The 17,183-nt window shown below is 35.4% G+C and overlaps 1 protein-coding gene across 1 annotated transcript; it reads left to right on the top strand.

The window, feature by feature from the left end:
- The first annotated feature begins 227 nt into the window (after positions 1-227).
- Positions 228-2,346, top strand: LOC112032411 (probable 6-phosphogluconolactonase 4, chloroplastic). The gene is made up of 3 exons (XM_024065172.2): positions 228-515; positions 966-1,101; positions 1,699-2,346. The coding sequence occupies exons 1-3, from the start codon at positions 355-357 to the stop codon at positions 2,161-2,163; spliced, it is 762 nt and encodes a 253-aa protein (XP_023920940.2). The 5' UTR covers positions 228-354; the 3' UTR covers positions 2,164-2,346.
- The last annotated feature ends 14,837 nt before the right edge of the window (positions 2,347-17,183 follow it).

The following is a 17,183-nucleotide window of genomic DNA, read 5'->3' as shown; positions in this document are numbered from 1 at the left end:
CGCCAAGTCACCCAAACAAAGGTATGATAACGAAAGTTACGAAACTCAAAAAAATCTCAAAGAATCCGAAACCCCCACCAACAAAGAGAAACAGTGTGACATACACACACAGAGGTCACACTCCAAAAACTCTGTTATAAAAAAGTGGATGGCTCTCCCTTTACTCTCCAAACTGAGCTCTCCATCTCCATCAATTCCGTACGATTGTTCCACGTGCCCATAATCTCACCCAGGTCATCACACAAGCCCTTCGAGGTCAACGCTTCCACACTCAGACTCAGAGGCTTGTCTCTCTCTTTGGTGAGCGATAAAAGGTTGAGTCATTGTTGTTGTACTAGTAGAACAAGAGTGTCAATGGCAACCAAGGGTGAGGTGAAGAAGGAGGTGTTTGAATCGGCGGAGGATCTGGCTGTGGCTCTCGCTAAGTACACTGCACAGCTGTCTGATAAGTTTTGCAAAGAGAGAGGAGCTTTCTCTGTCGTTTTATCTGGTGGGTCTCTCATCAATTCCCTCAGGTAACAACAATAAGGGTTTTTTTTTTTTTTTTTATAGGTTTTTTGATGTACCCAGATGATATATGTTTGTTTGGTTGATGGGAAAATGGAATGTTGTAGGAAATGAAAACAAAATGGAAAATTGGGTTTAGAGCCAAAAATGAACTATTGACTGTGCTTGATCGCAGGGGTTTGATGAAAAAGAGGGAGAGAATAGAGAATTGAATCATGGGTTATTCATTATGAAGGACCACATGAAGTAGATGCAATTTTTTTTTTTTTTTCATTTTTTTCCTCAATTTATGATGTTCAATTTTATTGCAGAGCTCAATTAACAAGAAAAATGATTGCTTGTTTGTCTTTTACTTTGCGTGGTTTTTATTCNCAAAAGGAGGGTTTAAAGATAATTAGGATGGGGTTCTTAATAATGTGAGTGGGAGTCTTGGTAATTGCTTGATGTTGGAATTGCAGGAAACTAGTGGAACCCCCGTACATTGATTCGATTGAATGGTCGAAATGGCATATCTTTTGGGCGGATGAGAGAGTGGTACCAAAGGATCATGAAGACAGTAACTATAAGCTTGCTTATGATGGGTTTCTTTCTAAGGTAGGATTGATTGTTGAAATTTTTCTGATTTCATATTAGTAAGAATTGCCGTAAGATTGTGCATTCAGATTGTGCTGTTCTTTGTGATATGTTCATGCTTTATTTTGAATATTATGTTGGGTGTATGTGAAAATTATTATAGAAACTTTAAAAACTGTGGATCTAAGACTAATGGCTGCACCGCTTAGGTGTGGCTTTATTTGGGTAGAAAGCATTGCTAGGACAATATTAAGGTCAAAGAGAACACTGGATCAGGCTAGTGAGAAAAGATGTTAATATATTATGAACAAGTTTATGAGAGCATGGTTTGTTTATGACTTTGTTGTGGTAAATGATTAGTTTGGTTCAGGTAAATAAGCAAAGGTTTGGGTATTGTAAAATGATAAAATGATGTCTTATACCATTTCATGAAGTTTGATAATAATTCTAGATGCTCTATGATTTATATGAAAGTGTATTCTTGGTCATATGTAGTTAGAAGGCTGGCTCATCTTCTTTAGTTAACTTTTTAATTGCAAATTTTATTTTGTCTATGGCTGTTCTGCTTGTGACAGTCTTTAGTTAATTTAAATCTGTTAAAAAAAAATTTCTGGGCAGGTACCACTCCTCCCTGGCAATGTTTATTCCATCAATGATGCTCTGTCAGCTGAGGGTGCAGCTGAAGATTATGAGACATGTCTCAGACATTTGGTTAAGAGCAATGTTGTAGATATATCAGCAGCTAGTGGGTTTCCAAAGTTTGATCTCCAGCTGCTGGGTATGGGCCCAGATGGACATGTGGCTTCTTTATTCCCAGGCCACCCTCTGGTCAAAGAGAATGAAAAATGGGTCACCTTCATTAAGGACTCTCCAAAACCACCTCCAGAAAGAATTACTTTTACCTTTCCAGTGATCAACTCGTCTGCATATATTGCCCTTGTGGTGAATGGTGCTAATAAAGCTGGAGCAGTGCAAAATGCTTTAGGAAATAGTCAAAATTCTGAGAAGTTGCCTGTTGCAATGGTTTCACCTGAAGGGGAGTTGGCTTGGTTCTTGGATACTGCTGCAGCTTCAAAGCTGTAGGAGTGGGAATTTCTACAGCTTTGTGAGTTGATCATCATATATATTAGTGTGTTTTATCTTGTACTGTGGTTCTATCAAAGATCATATAGTTGTTTTTGTTATATTTTGTGATCTCTGTGGTACGTAACAACTAGTAAGATTTTTCTATTTTCTGTGATGGCAATAAAAGAATGGTTTGAATAATATCTGGTTTGATATGTGATTGGAGTTTTTATTTTGTTCATCCTGTTTTTCTCCCTTACACACACTCACATAAATGTAATGTTTTTACATTTACTGATGACTAAAATTCAAATTGCACCTTTTTAAGTTTGGTGTCATTTTGATTTTGTTCCTAATATTTAAAATTTTTTATTTTAGTCCTTGATGCTTGACAGTTTTTTAATGTCGTCTTTCTGTCCATCCAGTTAATAATGTGGCTGTTAAATGCCATGTAAACCTACAATCATTACAACTGGTCCAATTACAAAAATCGTCAACTCATTTATAAAAAAAAAAAAACCATCATCTCCAAAAACAAAAAAAAGTTCCTCTCTCATCTCCATTTCTCTCCCTTCTCTGTTCTCATTGCTGCTGCCCTCTTGCCTTCACTCATTTTTCTTCTTTATCCATTGAGCTCTCCTACTGACCATTCACCTGGATTCGGGGAATTTTGTGTCATCATTATTGCGGTCGAAGATGGAGGAGAGAGAGGCCATGACAACAGCATTGGAGGCAATGACCACAGCCACTGGCATGGGGGCTGCACCCGTGGCTGTGAGCGCCTTGCTTTCACCTTCAGCAGTCAGTGGGTTTTCTAACAATAGCACGAGTGAGTATGGTGGTCTTGTTGGCTCATTGCTCTTGGAAGTTTGAAGCCCTTGCTTTTGGTTAGTGTAAAGGAGGTAAGGGATATTTTTTTTCCATGTTTAGTGTTTTGGAAAATAGGTGTCTAGATTTCTAGGATTTATGCTACATATTTGTTTTGTTATGGACTAATCTTTCCCTTTACTGGGAATTGAAATGAAATTATAAAGTCATAAACTGTTTTCTTTTTTATCTTTGGCAACATAGTTCAGTAATTAAAGGGATTTTCTTTCTTTTCATTTTTTATTGATTTGTTTTGAGTTTGGGTGGGAAAAGTTTATAACTCTGTGTGTGGTTTGAGTCCATTGTTGTGATCATGGATGTAGGATTTTGATCTAAAAGGTCAAAAGATTCTAGGAAAATGGTTTCTGGGTTTGGCACTTTGGCTGAAAACGCAGCAAGATCATAGAAAAAGGTGATTTTTTTAATTTTTTTTTTAATTTCAAGATTGATTTTTCATGAAAAAATTGGTGTTAGATTTAAGTTTATATTTCGAAGGGTATGGTGGCTGGATGATTTTGCACGGCTGTGTTTTTTATGTGGATGGAGAGGTAACTAGTGGTGGCTGGGGAGATAGAAAGGGAAGATAGATATTTTTTTCCCTGTGTTCAAAATGACGTAGTTTTAAGCGTCTCAAAACAATGTTGGCTTGAGTTAAACAAAAATGATGGATGTTACAAAGACGATGTTAAACATTAGGGGCACAGATGAAAATATTTAAACATCAGGGCCCAAAATCAAAATGATCTCAAACAAGGGTAAATTTATCATTGATCAATTTGTGCTACTCCATTTTTTTTCCTATCAAAAAATTAAAAAAATAAAAATAAAAACTTGTGATACTCCACAATGCAGTAATTAGTGGAGAAGGTAGCATAGTACTCTGCTGTTCCCATTTTTTTTTCCTCCCCTCCGTATGACTCATTCTATAAAGAAACACACACAGAAAATCTAGAGAGAAAATTTCTATATGTATATTAAATGAGAAACTAGAAGCTATACATAATGCAACCTCTGTTCCTTATATAAGAATCTGAGATGAGCTGGAAATGTAAAACAAGCTAAGTAACTCTTACACGTGTGCCTAACTAACCTCCACATTCTAAGCTTAACTAAACTACAAATCGTTTACCTCCATGTACTTACAAAACTACCTGTAGCTTAGACAGAAACTACATTGCTGTACATCAACTATCTGATCTGCATATTTCAATCTTTAATACTCCCCATCAAGATGGAGGAACAAAGACATTGAGTATACCCATCTTGTAAGTAAGAAAAGAGACTGATATGTGCTAAGTGGCTTAGTGACCAAATCAGCTAGTTGATGTTTGGTAGGAACATGGAAAGTCTTGATTACATTGGCTTGTATCTTCTCTCTTACTAGGTGACAATCTATTTTGATGTACTTAGTCCTCTCATGGAAAACTGGATTTGTAGCTATGTGCAAGGCTGCTAGACTGTCACAGTAAAGAGAAACTGGTCTGAGATGTTGCACATGTAGATCCTTCAATAAAGCTAACAACCAAACAACTTCACAGGTAGTAACAACCATAGCCCTATATTCTACTTCTGCAGAAGATCTAGAAACAGTTGTTTGTTTCTTAGTTCTCTAAGAAATCATTGAATCTCCTAAGAATACACAATATCCAGTAGCTGACTTTCTTTAGCTTGTATTTGGGCAAGAAGCCCAATCTGAGTCAGTATAGGCTTTCAAATGTAGCTGTGAATCAGCTGCAAAAAATAGACCTTGACTTGGTGTTCCTTTGAGATATTGCAGCACCTTTGTGCTGCTTGAAGGTGAATCTTTATAGCCTTGTCCATAAACTGACTTAGTTTATGTATACTATAGGTGATGTCTTGTTTGGTTAGGGTCAAAAACAAGAGTTTACCAACCAATCTCCTATACATGGAAACATCCTTTAACTACTCACATGTATACTTTGACAACTTGCAATTTTGATCCATAGAAAACTTTGCAGGTTTAGAAGCTAGCACACCAATTTCTTCTAGTAACTTTAATGTATATTTCTTCTGACCCACTGTTTTTCATCTTTAGAAACTTCCGGAAGTTCTTTGCAAGGAATGCTACCTCCTTCTCCACATCATCTTCTTCAGAGGAGTCATCCATCCTCTCGGTAATGGTTTTGAGAGCAAGTGATTTGCTTGATTTGTGGGAAGGCAGTCCAAGCTCATATATTTGGAGAGATCCAATGAGTTCTTGGATCTTGATTTTATCCAAATCTTTATTTTCCACTATAACTGTGACCTTTTCACGGAAGCTCTCCGGTAAGGACCTCAAAATCTTTCTCACCACCTTAGCATCCTCAATCTTCTCTCTGAGATTTAGCTTAGCAATTAAGATTTCATTGAACTTCCCATAGAATGAATCAAAAGACTCATTGTCACTCATCTTGAGCTCTTCAAATCTGGTGGTAAGCATTTGAAGCTTCATGTCCTTGACTTTCTTAGTACTCTCATAGGTAGTCTTAAGAATTGTCCAAGCTTCCTTAGTAGTCTCCACATGCGATATCTGTGAAATTCATCAATAGACACACCATGGAATATAGTGTTAATAGCCTTACTATTTGCATTGGCCAAAGCAAGAGCTGCCTTGTCCCATTCAGACTTGGCTGTTGTGGGTTTAACCTACCCATTTTCAACGGAATCCCATACCGACTCATCTATAGCACACAAGAAAGCCCTCATGCAGACTTTCCAAAACGTATAGTTGCTCCCATCAAAGAATGGTGGAGCATTGAGCGATTGTGATCGGTCCATCACAAAAGGGTCAAGGATCACACTCAGGTAATTAAACCATAGCGAGTATACCTGCTCTGAAACCAATTGAAAGCTTAAAAATGTGTTAAAATATAAGAGCTGTTTAGACCCCCAAATTAAAGTTATGGCTCGATTGATTTTACTCTAACTTAAACTAAGTGCAGAATAGAGTAAATGTGAGCGAATAAATAAATAAACTACTCTAACCCATATTCATTACTACACAGCAGTAAAATGTAAGATAAAAGAGTAGGGAAGAAGAATGCAAACACAAGATAACACACCGATATGTTATCGAAGAGGAAACCGAAGAACTCGGCGAAAAACCTCTCCGCCGCCTTCCAAGCGGTAAATCGATCCATTAGACAATTAGTTGGGATACACGAATAGCAAGAGACCCTCTAAACCTAATCTACCCAATGCACCAAAGCCCTCCAAGCTCCTACTCCAACAAGGCTTCTCAGAACCATGTCTTGTCTAACTCTCTGGATCCTGTAATATGCCCGATTACATCTGCCAAAGCTTGGCTTCTTGCAATGCTTTCCAGCAGCACCAAAACCTTACTTGACACTCTAAAAGGGTATGGTAAGTGTTTGGGCGATCAACTTCTTAAGGATATGTAAATGGGGAGGTTAGAGTTGAGAAAAAACCAAAATGGATTATGTAGAGAAATATGGGTATAACACTCTCTAACTCTCAAGGGTTGTGGTTAGGGTTTTCTCTCAAAAGCACTCCTCAACATATGTGGACAATGGGGGTATATATAGTATGGGTAGAGATAGTGTTTATCAGATATGACAGATTGGCAAAACAGATTGTTTTGAGGGTATCTTGCGGGAAGGCCTTACTCGTGAGACACTTGTTTACTCGCGAGACACTCATGAAAACTAGTTGTCACAATCCTATCCTGACTCTTCGCATTCCAGTCATGTGCTGTGCACATGCTTCACTTCGCGGGAAGCCTTCTCGTGAGCTATCTATGAAAACTTCTTTAGTCTTCAATTGCCTTGATTCTTCACACACTCTCTCTCTCACACACACCCCTTACAAATAAATTCCACATAAAATACAGGGTATATAAGATTGAACATAATTAGAATTAAATTTGGCATGGAATTAAAGCCAACACAAAATAGTTGTAAATCATAACTTTACAGAATCTCTTAGAGTTCTTCTAGCCTTGGCTTGTCACCTGAAGTTCAAGCTAAACCAAATGGATGTGAAGATTGCATTCTTGAACGGGTTTCTTAAAGAAGATGTCTATGTTGCTCAGCCTAAAGGATTCATTGATCCACACTTTCCAGATCATATGTTGTACCTCAAGAAGGCTCTATATGGACTAAAGCAAGCACCCAAAGCTTGGTATGATCGGCTTATAGGATACCTAGTCTCACATGGCTTCACAAGAGGACAAGCTGATCAAACTCTTTTTATCAAAAAGGAGAATGGCGAATTGATAATAGCTCAAGTTTATGTTGATGATATCATCTTCGGGTCTACAAAGGATGAGCTCACTCATAACTTCTCAAAGCTTATGCAAGCCGAGTTTGAGATGAGCATGATTGGAGAGTTGAATCACTTCCTTAGATTGCAGATTCGTCAGCAAGAGTTAAGTATATTCATATCTCAATCTAAATATGTTAAAAATCTTGTGAAAAAGTTTGGATTGGAATTTGCTAGTCCTATTAGAACCCCTATGAGCCCCAATGTTAAACTCTCTGTTCACTTGTTAGGCAAAAGTTCCTTATATAGAAGCATGATAGGTAGTCTCCTTTACCTTACTGCTAGTAGACCTGACATTAGTTACATTGTAGGAGTGTGTGCTAGATATCAGGCAAACCCCAAAGAGTCTCATATGATTGCTTTAAAAAGAATCATAAAATATGTCAAAGCCATTGCCGATTTCGGAGTGTGGTGTAGCAAGGACACAAACGATGTCTTAGTTGGGTATTCTGATGTGGACTAGGCTGGGAATGCTGATGATAGAAAAAGTACATTGAGGGGTTGCTTTTATGTGGGGTCGATAGTTGCACCCAACTTCTATAGATGTAAAGACTCCTTCTTGATTATGGTATTCATCAAGAACATCTTACCATTTATTGTGATAATACCAGTGCCATTAACATCTCTAAAAATACTGTTCAACATTCTCAAATAAAACATATAGAGATACAATATCATTTCATTCAGGAACTTGTCGAAGATGGCATACTCACTCTTGAGTTCATCCACACTGATGATTAAAAGACTGACTTGTTCGCTAAGCCTCTTGATAGTAAACGTTTTGAATTCTTACGCCAAAAAATTGGTGTAATCTCCATGGAGTGATCTCTCCTCTTTCTCCTCATTTCTCATGCATTTACATCTAGTTTTACGCTTTGTGTGTTTCTTTATGTTTTTGTTTGGTTGCTTTTTAATTTTTGCTTTATTTGTTTTCATAAAAATTAAAAAAAAAAATTGAAAAATTAGAAAAATACAAAAACAGTGTGTATTTGTGTATATTGGTACTTGTGTACTTTGGATGACCATTGAAAAAAAGTTTCTAAACTTTATATCTCTTGTAGCTTAGATGAGTATCTCTATGCACAACTGAGTAAGTGAGCTTTGTAGCTCGTGTTTGTGATGAGTACGATCAAGTGATCTTTCACTCTTTATACTCTAATCACTCTTTTTGATGGTAAGGACTAGAAAATTCTAAATGAAATGCATAAATAACTATCTTACTACTAAAACCCGCCAATCATTTATAACATCTGTATGCTTCGACATAGCAAAATTGTGATATTTTTGGCTTACATAATTGGGTATTTCTTTTCTCTCTATATATGCCCATGCATGGAATGTTCAAAAAGAAATATATGCAAAGAACATGAAAAACAAAAAGATCAAAATGCTTTTAAAAATGGTTGTAAGCGTTTTTCTAATAAATGTGAGAGTTATATGATATACCTCAAAGGTGGTAGTCCCCATCAAACGGTTATGATCGTGTGTGAAGTGTATTAGATCACCTCATATCTTGAATTTTCATAATGTGAGATACTTGTGCACTCTTGCTATGTTTTCACACACAACACGCATACTCTTTGCTACTTTTGATACATGTGTAGGTACAATGTGATTTGATCATCACAAGGAATACATGTGTTAATATATACTTACTAAACTGTCTTAACTCATTTTTAAAATATAAAATTGGTTAGACTTGTTTAGTGTGTGCGTATGTGTGTTTTGGATCTATGGATGCTTTGCTTTTATGTTGAGAGATGTTTTGAGAGCTTAACATGTTGAGTGGATCTTTGTTTGAGTAACTTGCTTGTTGCATTCATCTTTATGTGTTTTTCCTCCCTTGAAAAACTCCTTTTCTTCAAGCTCGACAACTTCTCGACAGATTCTCTTTCTATCGAGCCTTCTTTCTCTTTTCTCGATAGATCTAGACAGCTTCTTGATCCATCGAAATTTCTAGGTTCTTGCTCTACACATCCTCGACAGCTTCTTCGATCCATCGAGCCAAATTTCTGTGCATTTTGTCTGCTCGATAGATTCTCGATCCGTCGAGACATTCTTTTGCCGTCGACAGATCCTCGATAGCTTAATTTCTTTCAAGATTTAGATGCTTGACAGATCCTCGATCCATCGAGACGCATTTTTCTATATATAGCTGAGGAGTAATTTGGTTTTCATTTTCTCACTTCTCTCTCAACCCAAACACTCTTTCTCACTCTCAAATCTCTTCACCCACTCCAAGTTCGGCCTAATCCAAGCTCCAATCACTTGGTAATACCTCTTAGTCCCTTTTCTTCATGCATTCATTCATTTTTAGACCTAGGTTTTGGGTTTTTGTTTTTGTTTTTGTTTTTGTTTTTTGTTTTTTTTTTTTTTGTTTTTTTTTTGTTTTTTTTGTTTTTTGTTTTTTGTTTTTTGTTTGTTTTTGAGATTTTTGTGAAATTTTTGGGTTAGGTTGTGTTGATTTGTTGTTATATGCTCATGCATTGCATCCTCATTGCATTATAACAATATTTCATGCATTTTAGGATTGTGTGCTTGATTAAAATTGTGAGTGTTGTTAGGTTGGATTGGGTTTTTGCCCATGATGCTTTTAATTTTTGCACATCACATGCATTTTTCATGCATACGCTCTTTTCATCTTTCTTTTCTAAACTTATGTTCTCTCTCTCGCTCTCTCTCTCTCTCTCTCTCTCTCTCTCTCATAGACCTCTCTATAGTACCAAAATAGAGAAAATCCACTCCGACTCGAAACCCTTTTCGTGGTTCTGGGTCATCCTTTTCTGGTCCTTCTATTCCATCTTATATTCGGTTCCATGATGAGAAGGCCACGATGAACTTCTTTGAAAATTTTCAGGACCGTGGTGTTCATCCGGAATGCCAGGTCATTTTGTCAGATTTCTCTAACACTGCTCTTCTCGAAGTCATTCGGACTTGGGGATGGGAGTCCCTCTGTGGGAAACCCGAGAGATGTCCGGTCGTGTTCATTCACGAGTTTTACTCCAACATGTACGCCATCGATAACTTTGTGCCTCAGTTTGCTACAACATTCAGATGTACACATATCGTAATTACTCTGGATCTTATATTCAAGGTACTAATGTTCCTAGGGTAGCATATCTTGACTACCCTAGTTGTGAGCATCTCAGGACGGTGTCTAGAGACGAGCTTATTTCTCACCTTTGTGAGAAACCTTCTCTTTGGGGTGGTTTTCTAAACACCTCTTACTCGAGTTTTGCAAAATGTCCGAGATTTTTGAACATGGTGATGACCTTCACTCTCACTCCACGGTCTCACTATAACTCCATCACTAAGTCTCATGCTTGCTTTCTTCTTTCCTTGATGGAGGATCTTTCTATCGACTTTCCCTCTCACTTCATCACATCTGTTATAGATGTGTATCAGGATACCACTACTCATGATAAGCTCATCTTTCCTTCACCTATCACGCGGATCCTTCAGCACTTTCACATTCCCATTCCTCTCTTTCCTCTCTTCACCATCATGGGTGCCATCAACACTGGTTTTGTACTATGGAATAAGGCTCAGTTTCGACCGAAGCAGCCACGAATGGAGACTATTGATCCTGCAACTTCCGCTCCTTCTTCCTCTGTGGGTGGTGGTGTGACCCTCGAGGCCATCATAGAGTAGCTTTAGCAGATGCAGGCTGACTTTGGTGGTCATCTTGACTATCCTTCTCCCCCTCCTTCTCTAGAGGCCTCGACCGATGATTATGATGAGGATGATGTTAGCTCTTCCGATGATGACGAGATGACGATTTTTCAGTGACTTGCCCTTTGTCATTCGTGACAAAAAGGGGAAGTAGTTTTGGGCTTAAGAGTAGTCTTGTATTTAGGGGGAGAGTTAGTATAAGACAATTTTTGATAAGGGGAGTGTATATAGTTTTGAGGGATGTAGTGAGGTTTATATGTACTTTTCTTTCTTTTTAGTTACATTAGCCTTTTGTATACAAGTCTTGTGACCATTTTTTTATTATGACATACATTGTACTTTATTTTCTTATATATGATAATGATGTATGTTCTTTTTCTACACCTACCTCTATATGTGTTGTTTCTTTTTTCTTTTTATACACATGTTTCTTTATGTATGCAATCTTTATTTCTATTTCACATATGATGTGTTAATGAGTTTTGTTTAAGTATTTCAGAAAGACAGGTTGTGAAAATCTACCTTGCCATGAACTCTCTTCTTGCAAAGTTTTTCAAGAGTTAGTAGTAGGGATAGATTTATTTTGTGATACAACAAGTGGTTATGAGTTTCGTGATTTAAGACTTCTCTCATGATTATTTGTTTTGTTGTGGTTTTGTCATGGTTTACCAAAGGAGGAGATTATTAAGGACATATTTTATGTAAATTGGCTAATCCTTTGACAAAACACACTTTACTTATAATTGGGTAGATCTAAGATGGGTTTAGTACTTCAAGAAACAAGTGTTCAAGTTAAGTATTAAAAGCATGCAAATTTGACCAAGAAACAAGTGAAGAAGAGCTGTTCATTAAATCTCGACAAATACCTCGACAGAAGCAGTATCTATCGAGATTTAAGAACAAAACTTGACAGATGCTCGACAGAAGCTGAATCTGTCAAGATCTACGAAATCAGAATTTTCATATCAAATTTTTGGCCCTAACTGACATATATGTGTAAGGTTCTTTTCTCACAATTCTAGACATATATAAGGCTTATTTTAAAGGCTTTCATACAAGGGATAACATATGCAAAAAAGGTGACTAGAGGTAGAAATTGACCTAGTTCATCATTCTCTCTAAAGAGGCTATTGTGTCTTTACGCTAAGGGTTTTGTGACCAAGAAGATTCCTGATCTTCATTGTTGATGAACTGAAGAACTTTGTAGCCAACACCTTCTTCAAGTTGGTGGAATTAGTCATGTACTGGGATCTGTGCATCATTGGTTAGTCACATATTGGGATTCGTGCATTGAACAGAGAGATTGCCGCTACAATACAAGTCCAATTGGGTATTGGGGTAAAGGTTCAACTGTAGGTTGGTATTTCGGGACAGGCCAAAGGGTTTGGTAAGATTCTTTATACTTGTAACCGCTTATGATTGATAATAGTGAGTTCTCGGGAGTGGTGACTTTAAATTCACTCGGTGGGGTTTTGCCTTAATGGTTTTTCCCATTCGTAAAAAAATCACCTGTGTCAAATTTAATTTTCGCTGCATTTAGTTGTTTCATGATTTGTTTGTGCTACCATGCTATTGCATGTAACTTGACTAATTAATTAATTTAGGTAATTAATTAATTTGCAAGGGGTCAATTCATTTCAACCCAACAGATGAGATATTTTCTCCAATAGTCAAGATAAGTTCCATTTGGATAGTTTTGGGATTTGTAGCTAGCTTGAATCTCGTGCTTAAGCAACTTGATGTGAAGACTGTTTTTCTTAAAGGTGATTTGAAAGAAGAAATCTACATGGATCAACTAGAGGGATTCAAAGTGAAATGGAAAGAACACGTGGTTTGCAAGTTAAAGAAGAGTTTGTATGGTTTGAAGTAAGCTCCAAGACAGTGGTACAAGAAGTTTGACTCATTCATGGTGGATCACAGATACACAAGGACAAATGCAAATCATTGTGCGTATGTTAGAAAATTTTGCAATGGTAAACTTGTTATTCTTCGGCTATATGTAGATGTTATGTTCATAGTAGGACACGATACAGGTGTGATTGGAAATTTGAAGAAGGACTTGTTCAAGTCATTTGATATGAAAGACTTGGGTCCTACAAGACAAATTTTGGGTATGCAGATTCTTCATGACGGGAAAGCTAAAAAGTTGTGGTTATCACAAGAGAAGTATATTGAGCAAATTCTTGAAATGTTCAATATGAAATATGCCAAGTCAATTAGTATACCTCTTGGTTCTCATTTCAAGTTGAGAAAGAGATCTTGTTCTTCATCAAAGAAAGAGAAGGGAAACATAGCATCAATTATTTATTCCTCAGTAGTTGGGAGTTTGATGTATGTTATAGATTGCACACAACCAGATTTTGCTCATGCAGTTGGTGTTGTCATTAGGTTTACGGTAAATGATGGTAAAGATCACGAGGAAGCAATAAAGTGGATCTTTAGGTATTTGAGAGGTAGCTCTAAATTGTGCTTGACCTTTGGTGATTTTAAACCAGTTTTAGTGGGTTATGTAGATGCGGATTAGGCAGGTGACCTTGATGGTAGGAAATCTATAATGGGGTATTTATTTTACTTTTGTAGGGGAGCTGTATCATGGCAATCAAGATTGCAAAAGTGTGTTGCCTTATCTACAACTCAAGCTGAGTACATTACAGCTAATGAAGCAGGTAAAGAGATGCTTTGATTGAAACTGTTTCTCTAAGAATTGGGTTTGAAGCAAGATGGGTATGTAGTAAATTGTGATAGTCAGAGTGCTATAGACTTGAGCAAGAATTCTATGTACCATGCAAGCTTGAAGCACATTGAGGTGAGATACCATTGGTTGAGACTAGTTGTTGAGCAACGGTCATTTGAATTAGAGATGATTCACACAAATGAAAATCCAGTTGACATGTTGACCAAGGTTGTGTCTAGATAAAAGCTAAAGCTTTGTGTTGGGTTGGCTGGCATGAATTCTGATTGAAGACTTAGGTTGAAGATCTCCTTTGTAGTGGGATGGAGGGGGAGATTGCTGGGTGCAAAGCATCGTGTGGGTCCAACCCACATGCCTTGTCAAAGCTCATTTATGAGCTTGTTCCAAAAGTCTTCAAAGCAAGCTTTCTCATTTATTGAAAAATGACCAAAGCTTGGGAGAGGTCTGACGTCTCTAATGAGAAGTGATGCAAGACGTGTTAGACATGTTGAAGAAAAAGAAAAAGAAGCAAAGAAAGATGCAAAGGCCATTCGGCCAGAAAGAGTGTGAGAAGAAACACACTGAGAGAGAGAGTTGAAATATTGTGAGTTCCACAGAGTGAGCAAGAAACACAAAGAGATATTCAGTCATTTTGAGTTGCAGTACGAATGAAGAGATAGATAGAAAGAAGTGAGAGTGTGAGAGAGTGAAAAAGAAAAATGAGGCATCTCAGATAATGACCAAGTACGAGGTTCTTAATTAGAAATGTTATAGGGCCCTTTATATATATAAAGTTTAAGTTTTATTCTATATCCAAACCCACCATTATAATCTTGTTATAATTAAAATCATAAAATAGTGATAACTACCATAAGTACTAGTTCTTGTGAGGCGAGGAGGACATGGGCCTGGATTTAAGTCTCTAGGAAGGAACTTCACACACACATATATATTTATATTAGGTTATAGGGCCCTTTAAACCTTTTTTTTTTAAACCTAATAAAATTTTCAATTCTAACAAACTTGTAACTTTATATATAGAGAGAGAGAAGTATAAAGTGTAGATACCAAAGCAGATATGTAGCGCTATGTTTGTTTCAATGGAAACTTTATGTGAAGAAAAAAAAATCTCTTAACTTCCTTTATTTAGCTTGGCATGTACTTTTCTTATTTAGTTTTGTGTGAGATAAAGTTGTTTTCTAGAAGGAAAAAAAAAATCCTGGAAAACAACTCTATCTCATGTGAAACTAAATAAGAAAAACAAATGTATCTCACACGAAACTAAATATGGGAAGTTAAGAAAAATGAGATAATATGGGAAGTGAGAGTGTTAAGAAAAATGAGTTAACTCATTTTAAGGTTGGCACCAAATATAGAAAAATGAGATAATTTTCTAAAAAATGCTTTTGGAAAAAGTTAAATGTCAAAACAAACAGAGTGTTAATTATAAATCGAAAAAGGTTTGCCTCTAAACGTGTTTGGAGCCTTGGACTCCAACTACAAATATGAATATAACATATATTTTGTCATACGCATTGCACACGACTCACTTGGTTAATTGGGTTAAGTGAGTCATGTTTATTATACATGATAAAGACTAATGTTGTCTTTCTATTGGTTGTTGGAGCCCAAAACTTCAAAATGTTTGGAGTCAAACTTTGTCTTTATAAATCTATTCTTAGTTTTCCTTTTGCACTATGGCTATTACCATCAATTTTTGCCATAAGTAAGAAAACTTGTATGGCTGACTTATTCCTTGTTATTGAGCTGTTGATAACAAGACAAGGAAAGTCAAGTTGGATTTTTTTTTTTTCTTTTTTTCTAAGTTTATCTGTATAGAATTGGATGTTATTAGCCACAAGTTTTACCGTCCAACTAGCATCTTTTAATGTTTCCAATTAAGGTATCTAGGATTCAAATTTTTATCCCCATTGTAAACTATAAGTTGTAACTTTCAAATTTATTATAAAACAATTGTATATTATTAACATTGAAAAATTGTAAATATTATCCAATTATCATTTTTATCTTTCAAATTAAATTGTAGATGATGTTTAGTTGGCATTATAATATTTTTGTCCTATAAACTTTTGAAGCATCACAATTTTTCATGTTCTATTATTAATATTGAAAAATTGTAAATATTATCCAATTATTGATTTTTACTTTCAAATTGTTATAATATAAAACTATAGACGTTTGATTTTTAGGTTGACATTATAATATTTTGTCATATAAGCTTTTGAGACTTCATAATTTTACACGTCATTGTTCTAATATTTATATTTTAATTATTCTTCAATTCTGTTTTATATTTTGTTTTATCCCAATTCTATTTTATTCTATATTTAAACTTTCCATTATAATCCTATCAAAATTTACGTAAAAAATCAATTGTTAATCATTTCTATAATTATCAAATTCCATACAACTATATATATTATGTATAGAGAGGTATAGGGTGTAGATAGTAACCCAAAGAGATCTTAATTGTTTCCTTAAAAAAAAAAAAAGACATCTTAAATAAAAATCTGTTAACAATTCTCCTTTTCCACCATGGCTTTAAGTAAGAAACTTGTTATGGCTGCCTTATTGCTACTGCTGTTGCTAACAAGCCAAGGAAAATCAGGTATGATAGATTGGTTGTTTGTATGGTATTATTATTTGTATTGCTACTGTTTGCATTGTATTTTTTGCGATGTAAAATATATATGATAGAAGGGAAATTTTGTGTTTTTCAATTAATGGTCATTAAAATTTTACAAATCCATAGGCCAAATATACATCCTTGAGGTAATCTAAGAAACCAGCTGAACTCTTTTAGATTTCCTAAATGACTCTAAATATATTATTAATTTATTGTCTAGCTAATTATTAGGTATTCTTAAAGTACAGTAACATAGTGCTCTCTGTTCCCACATTTCTTACTAACTATGGTTTTTACCAAGTTTTTGTAGACTTCTAATTATTGCGTACATAATTACAAATTTATAATCCTTTATTAGAGGTTTAGGGTAACTCCACCATGGAACTATTACAATTTTATCCATCTTTATAAAAATAAATGGATTAGATTTTATAACTTAAGTACTATTTAACCAAAGGTTTTGTATCTATTTAAATTATTGATCATATGGCAAAAAACAAATAGATAAGATTTTATAAAGTACATATGTTATCCTAAGAATTCCAAAGGATTTTAATCTGCTGAATACTTATACATTTTCTTCAAAAAAAAATATACCTATGGACCTATTTGCTAGTGGTGCTCAAGAATTGTTGTTCAAAATGATATGAAAACTGTAGTATAAAAGGTTTTTTAAAAACACATTTAAAGTATCTATAATGCAAAAAAAGTGTTTGATCCCATGATTTAGATAACATATTTTAAAATATGAACAAATATATATATATATATATATGTAATTGTATATTTGGTATGAGTGTGTTTTTATTTTTATTTTTTTTATGTGGGTAATTATTAGTAGGTCGCATAATTTTTAAGAAAGAAAAAAAAAAAAAAAAAGAAAAAAAAAAAAAAAAAAAA

Source organism: Quercus suber, unplaced genomic scaffold (genome assembly GCF_002906115.3).
Source record: "Quercus suber isolate HL8 unplaced genomic scaffold, Cork oak 2.0 scaffold_180, whole genome shotgun sequence".
In the NCBI taxonomy this organism is placed as follows: domain Eukaryota; kingdom Viridiplantae; phylum Streptophyta; class Magnoliopsida; order Fagales; family Fagaceae; genus Quercus; species Quercus suber.
Note: the sequence above shows the minus strand (reverse complement) of the source record. Positions and strands in the feature narration are given on the sequence as shown.